Source organism: Phaseolus vulgaris, chromosome 11 (genome assembly GCF_000499845.2).
Source record: "Phaseolus vulgaris cultivar G19833 chromosome 11, P. vulgaris v2.0, whole genome shotgun sequence".
Classification (NCBI taxonomy): domain Eukaryota; kingdom Viridiplantae; phylum Streptophyta; class Magnoliopsida; order Fabales; family Fabaceae; genus Phaseolus; species Phaseolus vulgaris.
The window spans coordinates 1,485,055-1,505,424 of NC_023749.2; the positions used below are offsets into that span (position 1 = coordinate 1,485,055).

General features: G+C 34.7%; 4 protein-coding genes across 6 annotated transcripts; 3 read left to right on the plus strand and 1 right to left on the minus strand.

Annotated features, from left to right (window-relative positions):
* On the plus strand, positions 1–4,706 carry LOC137824381 (zinc finger CCCH domain-containing protein 46). Its single transcript, XM_068630019.1, has 10 exons — positions 1–271; positions 577–817; positions 1,023–1,108; positions 1,682–1,777; positions 1,886–1,979; positions 2,227–2,447; positions 3,046–3,101; positions 3,199–3,349; positions 4,241–4,313; positions 4,466–4,706. The coding sequence occupies exons 1-10, from the start codon at positions 237–239 to the stop codon at positions 4,502–4,504; spliced, it is 1,092 nt and encodes a 363-aa protein (XP_068486120.1). The 5' UTR covers positions 1–236; the 3' UTR covers positions 4,505–4,706.
* A 472-nt stretch (positions 4,707–5,178) lies between these two features.
* Positions 5,179–8,915, minus strand: LOC137824372 (uncharacterized). Its single transcript, XM_068630008.1, has 5 exons — positions 8,347–8,915; positions 7,578–7,840; positions 7,101–7,218; positions 6,397–6,605; positions 5,179–5,829 (listed from the first exon to the last, which is right to left on the minus strand). Exons 1-5 carry the CDS (start codon positions 8,677–8,679, stop codon positions 5,382–5,384), a joined length of 1,371 nt encoding a protein of 456 aa, XP_068486109.1. The 5' UTR covers positions 8,680–8,915; the 3' UTR covers positions 5,179–5,381.
* An 893-nt stretch (positions 8,916–9,808) lies between these two features.
* On the plus strand, positions 9,809–15,447 carry LOC137824392 (uncharacterized). Of its 3 annotated transcripts, XR_011083250.1 has the most exons (6): positions 9,809–10,331; positions 10,963–11,180; positions 11,873–11,971; positions 12,370–12,443; positions 13,548–13,839; positions 15,098–15,447. XR_011083250.1 is itself a non-coding variant. In XM_068630041.1 (5 exons), the coding sequence occupies exons 1-5, from the start codon at positions 9,998–10,000 to the stop codon at positions 15,321–15,323; spliced, it is 951 nt and encodes a 316-aa protein (XP_068486142.1). In that variant the 5' UTR covers positions 9,809–9,997; the 3' UTR covers positions 15,324–15,447. The 3 variants fall into 3 exon arrangements, 2 of the variants coding, with proteins under 2 accessions (XP_068486142.1, XP_068486131.1); XM_068630041.1 differs by lacking the exon at positions 13,548–13,839; XM_068630030.1 differs by lacking the exon at positions 15,098–15,447 and having other exon boundaries at positions 13,548–13,886.
* Positions 15,448–16,491: 1,044 nt separating this feature from the next.
* Positions 16,492–19,602, plus strand: LOC137824411 (uncharacterized). The gene is made up of 5 exons (XM_068630053.1): positions 16,492–16,899; positions 17,088–17,138; positions 17,776–17,909; positions 18,557–18,657; positions 19,121–19,602. Exons 1-5 carry the CDS (start codon positions 16,507–16,509, stop codon positions 19,288–19,290), a joined length of 849 nt encoding a protein of 282 aa, XP_068486154.1. The 5' UTR covers positions 16,492–16,506; the 3' UTR covers positions 19,291–19,602.
* Positions 19,603–20,370: the final 768 nt, after the last annotated feature.

The following is a 20,370-nucleotide window of genomic DNA, read 5'->3' on the forward strand; positions in this document are numbered from 1 at the left end:
AGGGAAAAACTTGTGATTACGGACCAAAGGAATAAGAACAAAACCCACCAATTTTCATGTATTATTTGTTTTTGCAAGTTTCAACAATAGAGTGGAACGAGAAGTGAATGAGAAATTGAATTTCCATGAGCGGAGCGTCGATTGGGAGAGAAGAGAAGCGATTTTGACGAATCGAAGTTAGGGTTTGTGTTTTCTTCAGAATCGTGAGAGTTTAACGATATCAAAGCTCCAAAACGATGAGAGATATTTGTCGAAACTTCCAGCGAGGCAGGTTATTGTTCTTCATCTTCTTCATTGCTTTACTTGCACTTCAATTTTCGATGATTCATCAAGATTCTGTTGTTTCTGTGTAATTCCATGCGCAATTGTTTCTTTTCATTTTCACTGTTTGTGTGCATATCATGTTGCGGCGTGATTGGACTTTTTGATTTTCAGGTTCTGGTAGTAGTATATAACGATAGAAATCTGAGCATTTACGTGTTATATCACAATATTAATCTATGTATGTTGAATTTGTTCGTCCGTTCATTAGAAGTTTTGAGAATGTGTTTTAAGTTGTTGTTGTTCATCTTTCAGTTGTCAATATGGAGAAAGGTGTAGATATTCACACGTCACCCAACAGAGAAAACCTAACGATCAAGGGTTTGGCGGACAAAACGGTTCTCACCAACAGCGAAGTACAAATCCCTTCGGATTTGGGTCTGGTTCTGGTTCACAACAACAACAACAGAAGTCTAAGCCTTTTGGTTTTGGCGCGCAGAACAGCTCCCAGTTAAACGGGGGGCCTCGTCCTGAGTATAAACCGAACCAATACAAGGTTCTCACTCTTTTCCTGTGCTTATACATGATGTAAAGGTTTATTTTTATTTTATGTTTTTATATTGTTAGTGATTATAATAAATTAATTCGACGTTGAAGCTTTTTAATATTTGTGGACTATTTTTGAGGGGTTATCCATGCTATGTCGGCTTCATCTTCACTTTTAGTAAAATAATCTGGTATTTGCTTTTGGTATTGATCAGCCTTTTGAAAACAAATGGAATCGACAGCCGTCCAAACCCCAGAATGGTGTGAAATCTGATAACAACCCCCAACCAGTCGAGCATAGGTGAGTATTTATCAATCCATTCTCCATGTCATGAATTATGAATATTTTTGTTGATGTTGTATCTATTCAACATGTGCATAATTGCCACCTGTTGGACATGCACCCTTGTGCTTCAGAACGAGAAACATAAAAAATACAGGTCTAAATGTCTAGAAAGTGCATAAACACTGACTAATGGTGCTTGAAAGTACGAAACAAACTCTGTAATCTTTGATTGGATCACTGGAGGGCTTTGCCTTTGATCAATTTTGAAAATGCAATTTTTTTGTTGCATAGGCACTACTGGTTCTCTTTGTTTTTGGCTGAAGTGTCCAGTCCTCTACATATTTGTCTTTAAAGAATTTGCTATGTGTTATATAAATAAGCAAAGGAAAATTGAGTACCATTGTTTTGCTTTCGTTGGGTTATGTGATTTCTTTGGAGAATACCTGATCATCTCTTGTACTTTTTCCTTGCTATCTAGTCAATATTTTTCTATAGAAAAAGGGTCTCTGTTGTATTTTTTCCTTGTGCCTTCTATTGTATTTTGCATAAGATTATTTGATATACTTTACATGGTTGATGTAATTAAAGATGCACAGATCCTGACAACTGCAAGCGCCAGATTGCAGAAGATTTCGAGAAAGAGAAACCAATTTGGATACTTACATGCTACAGTCATTGCAAAGGGTATATTTCTTTGAAATTGTCAATCTTGAAAGAGAAATTGCTCTAAAGAATCCTAACCATTGCACTAATAAGAAAACTAAATACAGACTTTGACCTCCTTTTGTGCAGTGCTCCATGTGACATTGTTGGTGATATTAGCTATGAAGAATTGCGAGCATCAGCTTACGAGGATGCAAAGCGTGGGATGAGCTTGCAATCAATAGTAAGAAATCTGATGTAACATGCTTTTAACCCCTTTCTCTCTGCTCCCCCCTGCCCATTTTTGGAAGATACCCTATTCTCTATCTAGTTGTAATTGCTCTATTTTTTATTAATGAAATTTCATTTTTACAATTTTGTATTAAAGAAGAGCCTCCGTTAATGTATCTTTTCTATTGACATTTGTAACTACAAGGTTACAGCTATGCTCAAATGTATTATGTTTCTAACCTGAAAATATGACATTGCAGGTTGAGAAAGAGAGAAATATACTGAAATCCAAGATGCTTGAGTTTGAGAAACTACTTTCTGAACCTTACCAAAAACCAGTAAGTTCTTCTCTTGACAGTCAAAGACCCCAATCCATTGGAGCCAATGCAAATCAGTTTTCAGGAACTTCTCAAAGTAATGGTCCTTTGTCAGTCTCAAGCTTTAGCCAACTTGGTTCTTCAATGAATATGGGTTTTGGAAGGTAAGAATTGCAGGCTAGATAATATTTTCCTCATTTTCAGTTGTTTGGTGTTGGAAAACAATTAGAGAAAATCCAAAATAAACTACTTGAGAGTTCAATGAGCTCCACTGGAGTGTGGTTTGTACCCTATAAGGTATTGATGAGACCTGATAGTTTGTCCATTTTGCATTAGACCTTACTGACACCCTTTTTTCCAGAACTCCAGTCTACTGTGAGTTTTTGTTTAGGATTGTGTTGTAATTGTCAAGGGAATGGAGAAATGCACAAGAGCTTTTATTATTGTCGTATAAGGTTATAGTTTCGTAGAGGCTATTTCAGGCTAGTTGGATATCAGTTTTTAAGAACACTAGAAGGACCTAGGTCTTCAAAATTTGGTTCCTGTAAAATTTCCTACAGTGGCTGTGTGGTTACATAGGCATTACTTGTGGAATTAGGTGATTCAAAGAATGGATTGTGGTAGGTATAGAATGGATAAGATGCAGGCCTGCAATCATTGCTTCCCATACAATGACTACTCCTCATTTTGTACTTTCCTTGTCTTTACTCTGCAAATATTTTTTCCCTGCTTTTGGTCTAATCTGTTTGGAACTATTGTTAGGCCATCTGCACCACCAACAAACACTCTGGCACAGCCTAGTTTCTTTGGAGTTGGAGGTATATATTGGATGTATTTTGTTTAGTGTTATGAATATATGTCTTTTGTTTTTCTTGCTCGTATATGTCTGACTGTCAATGTTGTAATAAATACCAGTAACCAGTGGCAACTTCGGTGTTCAAAGCAACCCCCATTCTACACAAGTGGATTTGACAATGTTTCCGGGTTCAACTCAGCCAACATCAACCACATTCAATAACTCTGGTCCCAATACAATGTTTCAAACAACATCGGATGTCCAGCTGTCGTAAGTTCATGGCATATTAGAAAGTTTTGAAAGACAGTTGTCACAGTTTAATCACTTTATGATCTCATTCTGAAAAATAGTCAAACTGTTTACCATATTTCTAGGTACATTGTTTCAGATAATGTGGAATTAATAAATGACAGATTGATTATAATCTAGCCAGTCAATCATTATTGTTTTCATTGAAAACTCTTCAGCCTGTTGCATTTTCAGCTTAGTTATGCATTTTTAGTTTCTAAAAAATTGTGAGCTTGAAAATTTCAATTTTATCCATTTGATTTAATAAAGTAGCAACAGTAATTTTTTGTGACAAGACTCCCATAATGTTATCTAATATTTTAATTTTGAAATGTTTATGATATACTTTTTTGTCATTTAAGTAAAACTATTCAAGATTTCATCTGTCAATATGCCTTCTACTTTCATAACTATTTTTATGAAGAGATGGATAGGAAGTCTTTTTTGAGTGTTTGGGTTCAGCAAAGGACTAAGAAATTGAATGTACCAAGCACCCAATTGCCTCAGGAGGTCACTACAACTATTATGATTTTTCTTAAAACAGACTATGTTGCATCTATTGTAATTGTTATAATTTGGATGAAGTTGACTGCATAACTCGATGATAAAATATATTTTGTTAAGCCATATGTTACAGTTTATAGATTAGAAAGATTTTAATGTCAGTAGTGGTGCTTGTATCGGTTGGATCTTCCTTTATCTTTATTAAACAATGCCCCAGTTTATACTAGCATGAGTGTTCTTGGTAACTTCACCTTTATTGATGCAATTTTCTGAGGTTGTCTCTATGTAGAATTTGAAGAAATATTTGGTTCAAATGCAAGTTACCAAGACTTTTGTTTGAATTTTTATGGTCGTTCTTTATTCTTGCAGAAACAAGTTACAAGCGGAGAATGTGTCAGGAGATATCAGTATTTGGTTAAAAGATAAATGGAATCCGGGAGAGGTAACACTCTTTTGCTTTGCTCAAACTGATAAAACTTGTCTTGAATACATTTTGTTTCAATTTCCATAAGCAGGACAAAATCCTCCTTGGAACAGATACATTGATAAGTGCTTTAGGTGCTAACATTTGTTCGTTTTCATTTTGTTTGACAGATCCCAGAAGAAGCTCCTCCTGATTCATTGGTACGGTAGACATTTGTGAATTGGCATATGAAACATAGGTTGAACTAAAAAGATCGATAGCATATTTTAGATCAATGTTAGGAATTCATTTGATACGGATTTCTCTTTCTTTCCTGTTCTGTATCTTTTAATGCATGGCGATGCCATTACCTTTTTCTCTTTTAACACTTTTTTTCAAATGAAAAAGAATTCAAATACTTTCCTTTTACAACAGGAGTCCACAACACATGATTAATTAAAAAATTTATTGCAACTATGAAATCACGAGACAATCATTAATGGCATTAATGGTTTGTTTGATAGATAAGAAGGTGAAGGAAGGAGAGAGGAAGAAAGTTAATTTTGTTAAATTGGTTAGAATTAATTTTAGAAACATGGTATTATAATTAATGCAGTTATAAGTTAAAAAAACTGAAGTAACAGAATAAAAAGAAAAGATTGAAAACAAAATTCGAAGCAATCGTTTTGTTTTATAGAAATCACCACTGACCATAGAAAAAAAGGTAACCAAAATCTGTCATCTCCAACTAAGGAAAATTGATCACTAAATAAAACAATACCTTCCTTGACCATCTTTTGATAACGTATACTTCTAACAAATTCAATATTAGTCACAGTAATCATTATGATAATTATGAATGTAAAACTAATCAGATAAAAATAATTATGACTCGACAGTGATATAACATATCTATGCGCCCTCATCTTGGCCTAAGTAATTAAATTGCTAACACAGCTAATCTTTTTACAATGAGAGTATTTACAGGGCTATTCTTTTGAAACATATTGATCAAAGGAATACATTAATTTCGTGGAAAAAATTGTAATTAAATTCAAAGTGCCAGCTCTGATTAGACGCTGGAAATATAATCAGTGCCAACTCTGCTTAGAAGCTGGAAATATGATCAGTGCCAACCGAAGAGGAAGAGGAATCAAGTTGAAATTCAAAAGATTCAGCCAATTTGACTGCATCTGAAATTCTAAGGCGTGTTCCCTGTTGTGCAACAACCGTGGCAGCAACACTAGCTGCAAATGTGCCTGTACTTCTCAAATCTGATATGCCTCTTAGAAGACCATATAGTATGCCAGATGCATATGCATCTCCAGCACCACAAGTATCTACTGGAACACATGGAGAAGGAGGGATATATACAGCTTCTCCTTTTACACCTATGTAAGACCCTCTAAGACCATCTGTAACGGACACTAGAGGAACAAAATGGCTCAGATACCTTGCAGCTGAAGCAGCACTTTCCTTTGCTTCAAAATTACAAAGAGCTCTGGCCTCATCACCATTTGCAAACACCAAATCCACACTGTTCCCAATAAATTCCCTGATGAATGGAAAAATACACCAGTTATCCAAACATACATGTGCATATCATTCCTAGGAACCAACTTCACTTTTGGTTAATTGAATTTAAGTGGCTCCTACAGGTTTTATGATGCAATCTGCCTAATGGACTTCCATTTCCCTTCAGTCCTTCAACAGCCTGGGTAGCACTTATGCAACCAGGTCTCAAATGAAAAATTAATGAAATCCATTCAGTATGATCCTACAACCAATTATCACACACATATTCAAAAGTATTGCCTCACATCACACTTATGGATTTTACTAGTTTGTTTTAGTTATTCCTATATTTTACAAACTTCAGACAAATGACAAAATTAGGAGAGTTGGTAGTTAATTTCATATTTGTTCACAGCTTAATCAACTGAAGACAGAGCAAGCAAGTGCAATATAAACGAAAAATAAATTAATCATATCTAACTTGTTTCAACATTTATGCTTTAGCTTACAAAATTGTTATTGTGGGTGCCAGGTCAGGATTAATGGTATGGAAATTACATGATATAAACTATTATATAAAAAACCAAAAATTAAGTGATGGTCTTACCAAAAATCATCGAAGTGTCTCTCAATGCAGGAAACATCTGAAGCTGTTATTGCAACCAAGGCACCATTCCTCCGAGCTTTCTCACATGCTTTGGTTATTGTTTTAATAGTATCAGGAAGTTCAAATAAATACCCTTCAACAACAAGTATGTTGGTTTTGGAAACTGCACTAGCCAAGGATGCATCATAGTTAACAGTTGAAGATGTGCCCTGACACCAGAATACAGAAATATTTTAGCAACTTTACTATTTGTATAACAGTAGCAAATAATCAAAGCTTAGAATTAGGCAATAAAGGTAAAAGAATAACCACTGTGCTTTGTATAATCAGCAAGGAAGTATTACTTGAAAAATAGACAATACTATATGGTGAATACTGTCCATGCTCATTGCGTATTAGTTGATGAACTTACATATGTTTATGAAATGATAGTGTTTTCTTCAATTTATGCAATTAACATAAATTACACAATTAAACTTCAGAATAGAACTCAAGAAACTTTTGAGCAACTCTTGTAATTGACTAGTTCAAACAGCCAATTTTATATGTAAATGTGCGTTAGAGGTGGGGGAGGGGTGAAGAATAAACACTACATAAATTGTTGTTAATATATTTACTTATAAACATATTGCTATAGAATCCTCAAATTGCAAGATGGAAGCAGCAGATGCATCTATCTTAATATTCAATCTATAGCACTGAACCTGATATGCAAGCATTGTTCGCTGGGCATCTGGAGTTGTGAGAACTATAACTGTTCCAGTTGTCCCATCCTTGATAGGCTCTGAAAGAAATTGCACATTTGCTCGTCGCAATTTTTCCCTGTAGAATTAAAAGAAGATGTAAACAAACAATACAAGTAACTTCATCCAACCTCACTTGCCAAAACAAAACTGGTGGAATCATCAAGTAACACAATACAATGGTGTTATGTGTTCAAATAGTACTTCAAAAACCTGATCTACACTTTTCCAATCACTATGTCAGTTAAATGCAGTTAACAGTAAATAGAATATTTTCTGGACACAATACTGAAACGCTGCACAACAGCCATGGGCCACTCCACACAACAATAATGGTGCTTTTGCACACTATTAACTACACTGAAGATAAGACAAAATGCACTACCCAGAACTGGAATGAAACTGTATGTTAAAACAGAGCAAACAATAAAGACAAACCTGTAGAAACCCCCCAACAGATCACTCCCTACACTACCAGTCATTGCCACATTTATAGCAGGAGCTTTGGCAGAGCGACTTCCAAGCCTTGCAAGAGCAACTAAGGTATTAGAAAGAGACCCACCAGCAGCAGCTTTATAGCTGCACCCATCCATAGCCTGCAAAACTCTACCTCTTTCCTCATGATTTACTACTTTCCGTGTCCCCTTCTCTAACCCCAAATTCTCCAGAAAATTATCATCAACCATGCCAGAGAAGTCCACCTACAAGAATCCAAAAGCACGCCTTCAACGTTCATAGTTGTTCTCAGAGAAAAAGAAGAAGAAAGAAACGTGTCCATAGCAACAAGACGATGAAGGTAAAAACCACATGAGCCAAACTGAAACTTCGTGTTATTTTTTAATCAGAATTGAAGTTTCACATTGATAATCATTTCAATACAAATACTGATTAATTATTACACTGACTTGTAATGTTAGTCACGCTTACGCAGATCATATCGCAAAACTCCAATTCTGATTCAACAGCATAAGGAAAACACCTAGGAATAATAGCATACGATACCCCTCAGCATAACCCATCACAAAACAAGAACAAGGAAGGCTCTGAAATGTTAGCAGTTTGAAAAAAATCTTACAAGGGAACAACACAGAGCACTGGGCATACACGAAACAATTCTGAAATACAAGTAGCATAAACACAGGGTATGCAAATTCGTGCGAGTTTAACATGAAGGGTGAATGGAGGAGGAGGAAGAAGAAGGAATCACCATGGCCTGACCGAGACCCAAGACATCCCATCTTTCAGGCAAAACCAAGGAGCTAAGAGTCTCTTGGCCTTCTTCTTCTTCGTCGTCGTCGCAACTAGCCTTCATGGGTTGTTCATCATCTTCTTCGATACCACTGTGATGTTGTGCACCCTCAGGGACTCCAGGCCCACATCGGGTGGAAAATGAAGCGTTCCTGCGGCAGCATAGTATAAAGTGGGGAGTGGGGGCGTTTGATAATTTGGGGAAGCAGAGGAAGGAAAGGTGTGGTGTGGGAAAGGAAAGGGAGGGGGAGAGGTGAGGTGAAGAGTATAGAGGAAGAAGAGAGAGAGACATGGAAAATGAATTGGTTGCTTTGTTTCTGTGCCTGAACTCTGAAGAGAGGGAGAGACACAAAGACAAAGGAACCACGGTGTGGATGTGGTGGAAGTGTTGTTGAAGAGAGACACGACAGGAAGATAAGGAGAAGAAACCAACCAAACCAAAGGGAAGAAGGAAAGAGAAGGAGTGAAGAACTCAAATTACGGAACCACCCCTCACCTTACTCTCTTCCCACTAATTCTAGAAACTCCAGGTCCCACATCTTCTTCTCCATTCTTTTATATATTCTTTTTAATTTTATTTTTTATTTATTTTTTAATCATAATGAAAATTTATATGTTTGAGTTTTTAAAAAATTAATATTTTTTTATTTAAAATTAATAAGTGTTGTTGGAGCACATGTCGGATGCAGATGTAAGAGGTATGTGCAGACACATCTCGTAAGAGGTATGTCTGAGTCTCATTAATATAGACTAACACTCATGCTACAATATAAAGACACATCATGTAAGAGGTATGTCTGAATCTCTTTAATATAGACTAACACTCATGTTACAACATGAATACGAACATAGAGATACATGTAAACTAGTGTAATATCTAAAATATAACTACTATAGATGTAAACTACAATATAAATACAAATATAGTAGAGATACGTGTAATATCTAAAATGTAACTACTATATATGTAAATTACAATATAAATACAAATATAATAGAGATACGTGTAATATCTAAAATATAACTACAACATGGATACGAAATACAAACATAATAGAGATGTAATATATAAAATCTAACTATAACATGAATACAAATATAGAAATACGTGTAATATATAAAATGTAACTACAATATAGATACAAATATAGAAATACGTGTAATATATAAAATGTAAAATTTAAAATTTATATTATATAATGTATTTTTCATTTTTAAAATTGTATTAAAAATTTAATAAATATTTTTTAAATTATATTAAAATATATTCCTAAAAATATCGTATGTGTTGGTCTCGATTGATATTGATATGTCATTTTAGAGACAAGTCTTAGGCTGAAAGAATAAAATACTAAAAAGTCACATTATTAATAAATAGTTATGAAAAAAAGTATAAATTATGTTATTTCATGAATATATTTATAATTTTAAACTTCAAAATACTAAACAAGCTGGTGAGGAATGATAGCTGGAAATGAAAATTTGTTTTGACCTCTCTCATTAGGAACCCTAACTCGGAATTTGATTCACATTACAGGGATCTGAAACGACGTGGTTCCAATACAATCCACTGCATTGGTGGCTCAGTTGTTGAAATGCGAGTATGAATTATGATGGAGATTGAGAAATTTCTCTCGTCTGAGCGAAGCAAGACAGAGATGTACCTGAAGAAGCCGTTGTGGAGTGAAACCGGGAAAAGGGACGGAAGTGCAAAGATAGAGGATGACGGTGCGGTGAGCGAGGTCGGAAAGTCGCTGCAGCAGCAGAGAGTGTATAGAGAAGTCACTCTCGCTCTCAGAACGGGGCTCAGAGACGCGCGTGCCGAATTCTCCTTTCTCCGTGTTCGCGCTCTCCGTTCCATTCTCAAGTTCCTCCGTTCCGTTGCGGAGGCTGAATCAACCGTTGACCTCTTTAATCAAACGCAATCCATTCCCCATCTCCAAGGTCTGTTTTGTTCTTTTAAACATTTTTTTTTATGAGAGCAAAGTGTCATTGATCGATGTATTAGTTTATATAGAAGTTTTTATATAGTAACAGACAAATCAGTATGAAGTAGATTTTATCCAGATTTTGGCTTCCAAAAGGTAATTGATGATACAAAAAATGATCTCCTTTTCTTCCTTGGTTATGAGCATAACAAACTCATCCGAACACTCTCAAGTGTTTAATTGACAGTACTTGGTCATGCAATACTTCATATGGGGTTTTCCCATTTAACAAATTAGATGGGGTACGATTTATCAAATAACCTACACTTGAAAGTTAAAACACATTTTCTCACCAAAAACTAGTTGGAAGATCACCTTGAAAACCCAAAGCACGGGCCACATTCAAAATACTATGATGTTCTCTTTCTTTCAACCATTCCATTTTGTTGTGATGTTCTTGTGCAAGATGTTTGAAAAGTAATTTCATGTTCAACAAAATAACACCTCATGCAACTGATTCCTGACTCAACCCAACAATTTCAGCTAAAGTCTAGGTTGAAAATCTTTATCGGTCACTTAATAATAATAATAATAATAATAATCTAATCAATATGTTTTTGTTCAATGCCATGTGGTGGTGTTTGCAGTGGTTCCGGTTTTGTTTCAGCACTCGCTCAAAGAGAGTGGGGATGATTACAATGAGAGTAAGTTAGGTGACTTGAGCCATATATTTGGTGTGGAACCAATGAAGGTGACGAGTCCATCCACTGATGCTGAAGTTGCACTTGCTCTTAGAGTCTTGGAAGGGTGTTGTCTGCTTCATCCAGAGAGTACGGCACTTGCCCATCAAAACAACGCCATTCAGGTTATTTTCATTGCTTTAGAATTTTCATGTTTTCCATTTCTATGGCTATGGATATTGTGACAAGTGACTTTTCCATACGAGGTTTAGGGTTTTTTACTTTAGCATTTTTCAGTTCCCTAAATTATTGAAAAGAAAGGCTCTGAATTCAAAGATGGCAGATGTGATGTTTGCCTCAAGGAAAGGCACACACAATCTAAAAAGAGAACAACCAAATTGATACTGTAATCCCCTCCTTTCCTGGTTGTGGATGGTCTTGTGCTGATTACTTACATCATTAGCACATAGCATAAACACAAGCTCGGTTACTATTGCCAACATGATTTCTTTTTATTGTGTTTCAATGTCTTGATGGGAGATGCACTTATCCCCTTCTTATATCTAACCCTCACTTTAAAAAAAAACAATTATCCCTTCAATTTCTTCTTTGCACATTCATTGCTACACCCTGATAGCATTAGCTAGAATGGAATGCCAAATAACAACTCTTTCTTGAATCAAATCCAAAGGCAAAATGAAGTTTTTATTCTTTGATTTAATCATTGCACTGCAATCCTATGCAAACAAACTGTGGTTCATAAATAGCTCACATGCACAAGACAATCCTTCTATCTCCCACTGAGGTCTCCATTCTTGAGAAGATATGAACGTTTAGATGCAGAGTTATATATTTAAAAAATTGCTCTTCTTTGCAGGTTTTAATGAATATATTATCCACTCGTGGAGTACTGGAGCAAGGTGCATGCTTAGATGCTTTAATCTCGTTGATGGTGGATTCATCATCCAATCAAATGGTAGCCTGACACTTGCCTTCGCAGTATTTACAAATATGTATCACTTTTCTATCATTTGAGTTTTAACATCTAGTTTCTTTTGTCTTCAATTTATGTTTTAAGAACTGAGTTATTGCTTCGACAATATTTTGTTTTTAAGTGAGGAAAAGTTGCAAAATAATTTGTCAGCTGTCATTGGCAATAAAAAAGGAAAAGAGTTGTGTTGCAGGAGTCTGCTCCTTCCTTTTCTCCTCCATTCTTTTTCAATTTATAAAAACTTTAGATATATGAGAGTCTTGGCTTAGCTGATAGGATTTACTTATTGATGTTTCACTGGATGTTTAGCAGAGTTTGCTGCTAAATAATATTTCTTTTGTTATTCCTTTTTTAATACATTTCTCTTGATAATTACCTAATAGGATTTCGAGAAATGTAATGGTATTATGGAAGTTGCTGACCTTCTAAGAGACAAACAAGTGGATGAAAATCTCAGGTACTGCTTCTTCATACATCAGTCTTGTTCATTTTAACGCTGTATTCTTCTGATGGCCATGCTTGTTAGTTAGTCCTGTAAAATTGTATTGCATTTATCCTTGTTAGTCAGTCCTTATTTCTTCAAGCTATTTGGCAGAGACTTGTTACATGGTATCAGAACAGGGCATCAAAATCTCTAATTTAGAGCGATTCGATCATATAGCATTTATCTTATTTCATTTCTTAAATGTAAAGAATATTCGGAGTGGACATGACATGTCAAAATTTTATGGAGTAGAGAAGTTCGGCAGTTAGAAAGCAAGACTGTGGCATAGAAGAGATGAAGGGAGAAACTTCCAAGTAAAATTTCTGTCCTTAAGACCATGGAAATGCCACAAATTTTGATCAGAAGGGATAAATAAATTATCCATCTAACTTCCAAAATATCAGACTTAGTTAGCAAAGTATAACTCTAAATGAGGCAGACAAATTGAGTGTTCGAAAAACAGCTCAAGCATGTTACTCAAAACTGCTGATCTATCTCACAAGGAGAAAGAGGTGACTATTGGTTACAGAGCCTTTATTGCACCTAGAGAAATTTTGTGGAAGGTTTTTCTGGGGCCTTCTCACAAGTAACCAGCACTGTTATATATCCTATTAAGTATAGCCTTGTCCAAATAAAACTTCCTGAACATTTCAAAACAATTGAAACTTAGGGAGAGAGGTTGCCAATAAGAAATTGGGAAACACATTTTCTGATGAAAACTCCTGAAGGATCTAAAGTCCAAGTGCAGGCATCTCCGGAGTATTAAATATATGGAAATGGAAGGAAACAAGACTCAAGAATTCCATGCAAATATGTTACCCCACAGCACATTAGAAGTCTTTTTCTTCTCTTCTGACTGCTTAGTTTATATTAATGAATTTTTGTAAGTTAGAATGCACTGTAAATTTGTAAACCTTGAAGTATTTAAGCTTTCTGGGCCATACTTTTACTGGAAATGGATGAAAAATTGTTTGGTTTTTTTCATGTTTCAGTATTTTGTTTGTCATGTGGTGGCTCACAGTCTTGAGGTAACTCGATTGAAATAATTAAAATAATGAAGGAGATTTTGTATCTTAGGTTAAAATGTGGAGAGTTTTTGCTGCTTCTCATTGGACATGTGAATGGAAGAGACTCGCCTCCTTTGGCAACTATACATGAAGATACAAGGCGTCTTCTAGGGGAGAAATCAGCCTCCTTGATATGGGCAGCCAGTCAGTTTGGCTCAACACTAGATCCAGAGCAGAGACTAACAGCCCTCCAGATCCAGGCTCGCAGGGTTCTTGAATCATTAGACTTGTACTGAATGTTAAGGAATAACACCTTCAGTTTTAGGCAATTGAGAAAATGCTCCTTTTTGCTTGCAAGTTTTGTATGTATATTCTCCTTTTTAATTGCAATAATCAATTGTTTTCACAATGTGGTTATGCTTTTCATATACCTTTTCTTAAGCTTCATGATTTTCTTCTACATCAACTAATCAATGAAAGAAAAAAAGGGTGTGAATTATACTAAATTTTTAATATCTTATTATTATTTCCAAACAAAATTTATACATATGATTTTCAAGTGGATGAAAATCTCAGGTACTGCTTTACACCAGTCTTATTCATTTTAAAGCTGTATTCTTATAGGCCATGCTTGTTAGTCAGTCCTGTAAATTTGTGTTGCTTTACCTTCTTATTCTTCAAGCTATTAGGTAGAGACTTGTTATATGCTATCAGAATAGGGCATTAAAATTTCTAATTTAGTGAGCTTCGATCATATAGCATTTACCTTATTTCATTTCTTAGATATAAAGAATATTCTGAGTGCACATGACATGTCAAAATTTGATGGAGTAGAGCAGTTCGGCAGTTAGAAAGCAAGCCTGTGGCATAGAAGAGATGAAGGGAGAAACTTCCAAGTAAAATTTCTGTCCTTAACACCATGGAAATGCCACAAACCTGATCACAAGTGGATAAATTATCCACTAACTTCCAAAATATCAGACTTAGTTAGCAAAGTACACCTTTAAATCAGGCAGACAAATTGAGTGTTCGAAAAACAGCACAAGCATGTTACTCAAAACTGCCAATTTATCTCACAAGGAGGAAGAGGTGACTATTGGTTACAGAGCCTTTATTGCACCTAGAGAAATTTCGTGGAAGATTTTTCTGGGGCCTTCTCACAAGTAACCAGCATTAGTGTATATCCTCTTAAGTATAGCCCTGTCCAAATAAAGCATCCTAAACATTTCAAAACAATTGAAATTTAGCGATAAAGGTTGCCAATATGAAATTGGAAAGCATATTTACTGATGAAAACCCCTGAAGGATCTAAAGTCCAAGTGCAGGCATCTCTGGAGTATTAAATATATGGAAGGAAACAAGAAGCAAGAATGCCATGCAAATATGTTAGCACACGGCACAATAGAAGTCTTTTTCTTCCCTTTTGACTGCTTAGTTTATATAAATGAATTTTGGAAGTTAGAATGCACTTCATGTATTTAAGCTTTTTGTGCCATACTTTTTCCGTGGAAAGGGATGAAAAATTGTATGGTTTTTATTCATGTTTGAAGTATTTGTCTGTCATGTGGTGGCTCAGTCTCGAGATAACTAGATTAAAATAATGGAGATTTTGTATCTTAGGTTAAAATGTGGAGAGTTTCTGCTGCTGCTCACTGGACATGTGAATGGAAGAGATTCGGCTCCTTTGGGAACTATACATGAAGATACAAGGCGTCTTCTGGGGGAGAATTCAGCCTCCTTGATATGGGCAGCCAGTCAGTTTGACTCAACACTGAATCCAGAGCAGAGACTAACATTCCTCCAGAACCAGGCTCGCAGGGTCCTTGAGTCCTTAGACTTGCACTGAATGTTAAGGACAACAAGACCTTCAATTTTAGGCAATTGGGAATCTGCCCCCTTTTTGTTTCCAAGTTTTGTATGTATATTCTCCTTTTTTATTGCAATAATAACTGTTTTTACATTGTGGTTAAGCTGTTCATATTCCTTTTCTTTTTTAAGTTTTATGATTTTCTTCCACAGCAACTATTCGATGAAGGAAAGAAGGTGCAAACTATACTAAATTATTAATAGGAAAATGATAGTTTAATCCTTAGAATTAATTTTTCAGTTGTACAAATAATACTACTGTTGGGTTGTATAAAAAATGTGGATTATTTATCATTATCCATTGGAATTCTCCATATTAGTTCTGCTAAGGATTAATAGTTTACTCTGTCATTATCACTGATGTTTGTTTAACATCCGTTTCATTATCTTGAAAACAATTAAAGGAAATAAGATTATTATTTATAGAATAATAAAATAAATGTTTTTTCTTCTACAACCAAATACAAAATTTACAAGTTTACTTCAAAATTTGTTAATTTGTTCTAGTATCATGGTTGAATTAGAAATGCTATAAATAAAATGCATCAGCTAATTCTGACGGGGAGAGGCAAATTTTGATTTTTCTACATGAATACCTAATTCTGATGGGGTGAGGCAAATTGATTGAAATGTGTATAAATTAATTCGAATACTAATCAGATGTAATTAAACAATAGTCAATAAGTAAAGGGGTCTTGAAAAAGTAAGAACATTGATCGTTTAAGAAAATAATTTAACCTAAGTTTTATTATGTTGAATGTGTATTTTTTATTGTTTGGTGAATAATAGTCCATATTTTAAGATAGACTTGGAATACTATATTCCTCTTAAATCTTAAATGATGCATAGTGTCGGATATTCTACTATATTCGTAGAATATGTATTTTAAAAATTTAAATTTATTATATAAGATTTTATTATTATTATAAAAATAAGAAATAAATTAGGTTGAACTAGTTAATTATGTGAAACATTTTCTTTTCTAACAAAATAATTAAAACATATTTTTACACAAAGAATTTTATTATCAATTTATATAATTTTATTTGTATATATTTATAGTCAATTTATATAATTTTTCTTGTATAATTTATATATTTCTATACGCATGTTTGTATCATATCGTATGAGTATAGGGTATTTCAGTGTGTATACTACATACCATGGACGTGTATGGTTATAAAAGTGCATTCCTTGTGAGTAGTGACAGATTTCCCTTCCCCAAATCGAGAGCCATGAACTCTGTTCTTGCAAGCTCCCATGCTTCTTCTCCATTGCTCCTTCTTTTCCCACATTCTCCCAAAACCTTCAATCTTCTTTTCACACTCCCAAAACCCCATTTCCACCCTCTTCTCTTCCTCTCTTCCACTCCCAATTTCTCTCCCATGGTTCTCACACGTTGCTCCTCTGCACCATCACCCACTGGATCCACCCCTTCTCACCAAACCCTACACTCTCAACTCACGATCCCCCAAACCCCTCCATTTCTCTCTCCCCTTCCCAAACTCACCTTCTCCGACCAAGCCTTCTTCCTCCTCGCATTCATCGCTTCCACGGTATGATCCTCTTTTTTTTTTTTTCCGTTTTCGGTTTAGGTTTTCCTCGTTCTGAATATTCTCATAACTTTTAATGCGGTCATCTGAGTTGAGTGTTTCAGCAACTCGAAGTGACGTTCCAGATTCTTTTATTAATCGTTATATTTTTCTCGCTCTGATTTGAATTAAAATTGTAATCGTTTTTGCAGACCTCAGTGGCATTCGCTAGCCTTGTTTTTGCTGCTGTTCCCACTCTATTTGTAAGTTGTCTATCACGTTGCTTATAATTGTAAATGCAGTGTATATAACCGTTTGTTATGATTGGTTGCATTTGGTTCTCTAAAATGAATTGATAGATTGAGATTTTGCTGTTTAAACTTCAAATTGAGAGGAATTCAAGTTGAACGCAACTGTTCAAACAATGGATTTTTATTCCTTTGATGGAGCTTTGGATTTTAGATCGTTTTGCCAAGGAGGAACCATCAGCTGTTTGCTGAGTTTGTTAAACACCTAAAGAGGATTTGGAATCTGCATATAATATCACATCGACTGCAGAGCATGCTAGGCTCGCTCGTATTCCAATTTAGATACCCATTTTACGTGACTTATGTGTCAATTGATGAATGTTAATGTAAATTGATCTTGGTTTTTGTTTTTATTTTTATTCTCTGGTGTAAGATCTTTAACTTCTGTTTCATTCAATAGGAACTTAAAACTTGCCTTATTGGCTACGCCTAGACTTCTCTCTTCAACATTGTATTTTCTTCGTGTTGTTTTGTTTTTATCACTCTATGTTTTGATGCCTAGACATATCATACCCTTATTTGTCTTCTTTGGATAATTGTTAAGCATAAACAGAATCAAACTACTCATATACCCTTTTTCTGTGTTCCTCAGGCGATGAGAAATGCTGCAATATCCCTTTCAAAGCTGGCTGATACTGCTCGTGAGGAGCTCCCTAGTACCATGGCTGCTATTAGGCTTTCTGGGATGGAAATAAGTGATCTAACTCTAGAACTAAGTGATCTAAGGTAACAATGTTTACTTTGCTTTGACTCCATTGTTGCTGTATTTCTTTCCATCTTTTTTTCTAAATGTTGGTTATCTTTTCAATTATTAACTGTATATTGGGTGTGTTGGGAAAAAAATTCAGTTGTACATAACCAATGCTTTTCTAAATTCATCAATATTGTAGCTTCACAATTTTGTGCAGTGGAATGTATTAATGAACATTTAGTGCCTGTGAAATGGCAATTCAAACATACACATAGTAGTTCTGTTTTGTGCTACTTTTGTACTGCCGCTGTCCTAGAGTATCCTAAACCTGTATTGAAACCGTTCTCACAGAATCATTCAAGCAGAAATGGAAGTGACATATATATTCATTAAAAGGGTTTCTCTCTTATTCTAGATTTCTACTTTGTTTGATTTACTTTACTGGGTGTTGTAAACTCGTTCTGAAGATAGACTGTGTTGTTTGCCGTGACAATCTGTTCACCTTAAGCATTTCGTATTTCTACATGAAAGACTTGTAAATTGTAATGAAGTATGGACCAAGAGGTTTCCATGCCAGTGATTTGAACAATTTTATAAGATTGTTTCATTCATGGTTGCTTTGAAACAGCAAGACCTGGATATTATGAACTTTTGATCTAATCATATGTTTTTTGGCAATTAGCCAGGAAATAGGAGATGGATTCAACAAGTCATCTCAAGCTTTGCAAGCAGCAGAAGCTGGAATCCGACGAATGGGTTCAATGGCAAAACAACAAACCGTGTGTATGTATACTGTATTTGCTGGGATTTCTTCAAATTTTTTTCTTTTGCATTTTCCCCACTTAATCTTAACTACAACACTTAGCTGCTTGTTATTTATCTATACCACCATTCCGAGAAATAAAAAAGGGGTAGGCAAACACACTTGAATTTTTCCAAATCTTCCTATTGTGGGTCGAAACGCTGTGTTTCATTTTTCAGAGGATGATTTCTGTAAGAACACTCAGGTGTTGGCAATTGAATAGTACACTCCCACACAAATCAATAATCAATCTCTTCCCACACTGGAAATTTGAATTCCATTTAACAGCTTAAAACATTGAATTATCAAGTAGTCAATTTTCTTTCGAGCAAGCAAAAGCGATCCAGTATTGAAGCACTTGTTCAATGGGGATACATGGGGTGATATCATAGCAGGCATGTCTTTTCTTCTTTGTTAGTCTAATTATAGTTTGGTTCAATACAGCCATGATCCAAGAGAGGGCGAATTTGCCCATAATTTCTTTGAAACCTGCTGTTGCTGGAGCTGCTAAAAAGACTACTAGAGCAGTTGGCCGAGCCACCAAGAACTTGTTCAATATCATTTCAGGAAGGCAGGACACAACAGAATATGATGATGACGGAACTTACACATGACAAATCTGGTTAGTTCAACTGAAATGGTTCTACTGTGTGAATATTCCATTTGCTCAATGCACACGACCCAGGTATAGTGTAGGAGGAGGATACTGTAAATTCAACCGAAAATTATGTGAACATCTTCTGTCATGATATTTAGGCATGTCCTTGTTAAACACAACTTACTAATACTAGTATTACCTCATAAACGTGCAGTAATTGCACTTAGTTGGCATTTACAAACTCCATGCCATACAAATTGTCTTGCTGAGGACCAATTTACGTTGAAAATGATCTTGTAGTATAGAGGCGCCAGTGTTTTCTTTTGAAGCATCTCTGATATTATGTTTAAATCCCCAGTAAACTTAGAGAACATGGTATCTAAGTAACTACATTATTTAGTTGAATATTTTTTTAAAATGATCAGAATTTATAGGCTTAAACAAATTTTAATTCTTCATAAATTTTGTAAATTTTTCTTCCACTTTTGTCTTTGAATAAAACTTAGTGTGCTTTTGATCCTTACCGTTTACTTGCAATCATTAAATGAAAGTCGTTGGCTTAGTTAAACTGATACATGTATTTTTGTTTTGATCTTCAATAAAAAAAATCCATTTTGGTTTTCTATTTTATTTATGTTTTAGTCATATTTCTTTATTTATATCTTTAAAGTGATGAGTTGTTTATTAAGCAATAAAGTCAATGATTGGATGGAATTAATATGTTTTTTGAAGAAAAAAATATTCAATATGACGTAAATAATGTCATTCTCTTTCATTTAGATTTTGTATTCTTGATTTCTTTAAGTATTTCATGTTCAAAATTAATACCAAGAAGAGGATTGATGAGTAATGGTTTTATTATGTGATTCTTCATTATTTTGGGGCTTTAGTCTCAGTATTTAAAGAAAAAAATTATCCATTGTTTGTATTATTAATTATTTTTTTCTTCAAAGAAAACAACATTAGAAATATACATGTGCTAGTTTTACTCGTATTTATTTTGAATTTTACCATTGAAATGGGAAAATTTAATGATATAAGAGATGCCAACCTTAAAAAGGAAGAGAAATGACATTGTATCACAATAATTAATATT

Bases quoted from the DNA above. Each gene is read 5' to 3' on its own strand.
- LOC137824381 (XM_068630019.1), top strand. From the start codon at position 237: ATGAGAGATATTTGTCGAAACTTCCAGCGAGGCAG. The intron at 818-1,022 runs GTTCTCACTCTT...GGTATTGATCAG, and splicing joins ATAAACCGAACCAATACAAG to CCTTTTGAAAACAAATGGAA. The intron at 1,109-1,681 runs GTGAGTATTTAT...ATGTAATTAAAG, and splicing joins CCCCAACCAGTCGAGCATAG to ATGCACAGATCCTGACAACT.
- LOC137824372 (XM_068630008.1), bottom strand. From the start codon at position 8,679: ATGTCTCTCTCTCTTCTTCCTCTATACTCTTCACCTCACCTCTCCCCC. The intron at 7,841-8,346 runs GTGATTCCTTCT...GGATTCTTGTAG, and splicing joins TGGGTCTCGGTCAGGCCATG to GTGGACTTCTCTGGCATGGT. The intron at 5,830-6,396 runs GTAAGACCATCA...TCCATTCATCAG, and splicing joins AGACACTTCGATGATTTTTG to GGAATTTATTGGGAACAGTG.
- LOC137824392 (XM_068630041.1), top strand. From the start codon at position 9,998: ATGATGGAGATTGAGAAATTTCTCTCGTCTGAGCGAAGCAAGACAGAG. The intron at 10,332-10,962 runs GTCTGTTTTGTT...TGGTGTTTGCAG, and splicing joins ATCCATTCCCCATCTCCAAG to TGGTTCCGGTTTTGTTTCAG. The intron at 11,181-11,872 runs GTTATTTTCATT...TCTTCTTTGCAG, and splicing joins ATCAAAACAACGCCATTCAG to GTTTTAATGAATATATTATC.
- LOC137824411 (XM_068630053.1), top strand. From the start codon at position 16,507: ATGGACGTGTATGGTTATAAAAGTGCATTCCTTGTGAGTAGTGACAGA. The intron at 17,139-17,775 runs GTAAGTTGTCTA...TGTGTTCCTCAG, and splicing joins CTGCTGTTCCCACTCTATTT to GCGATGAGAAATGCTGCAAT. The intron at 18,658-19,120 runs GTATGTATACTG...GGTTCAATACAG, and splicing joins GGCAAAACAACAAACCGTGT to CCATGATCCAAGAGAGGGCG.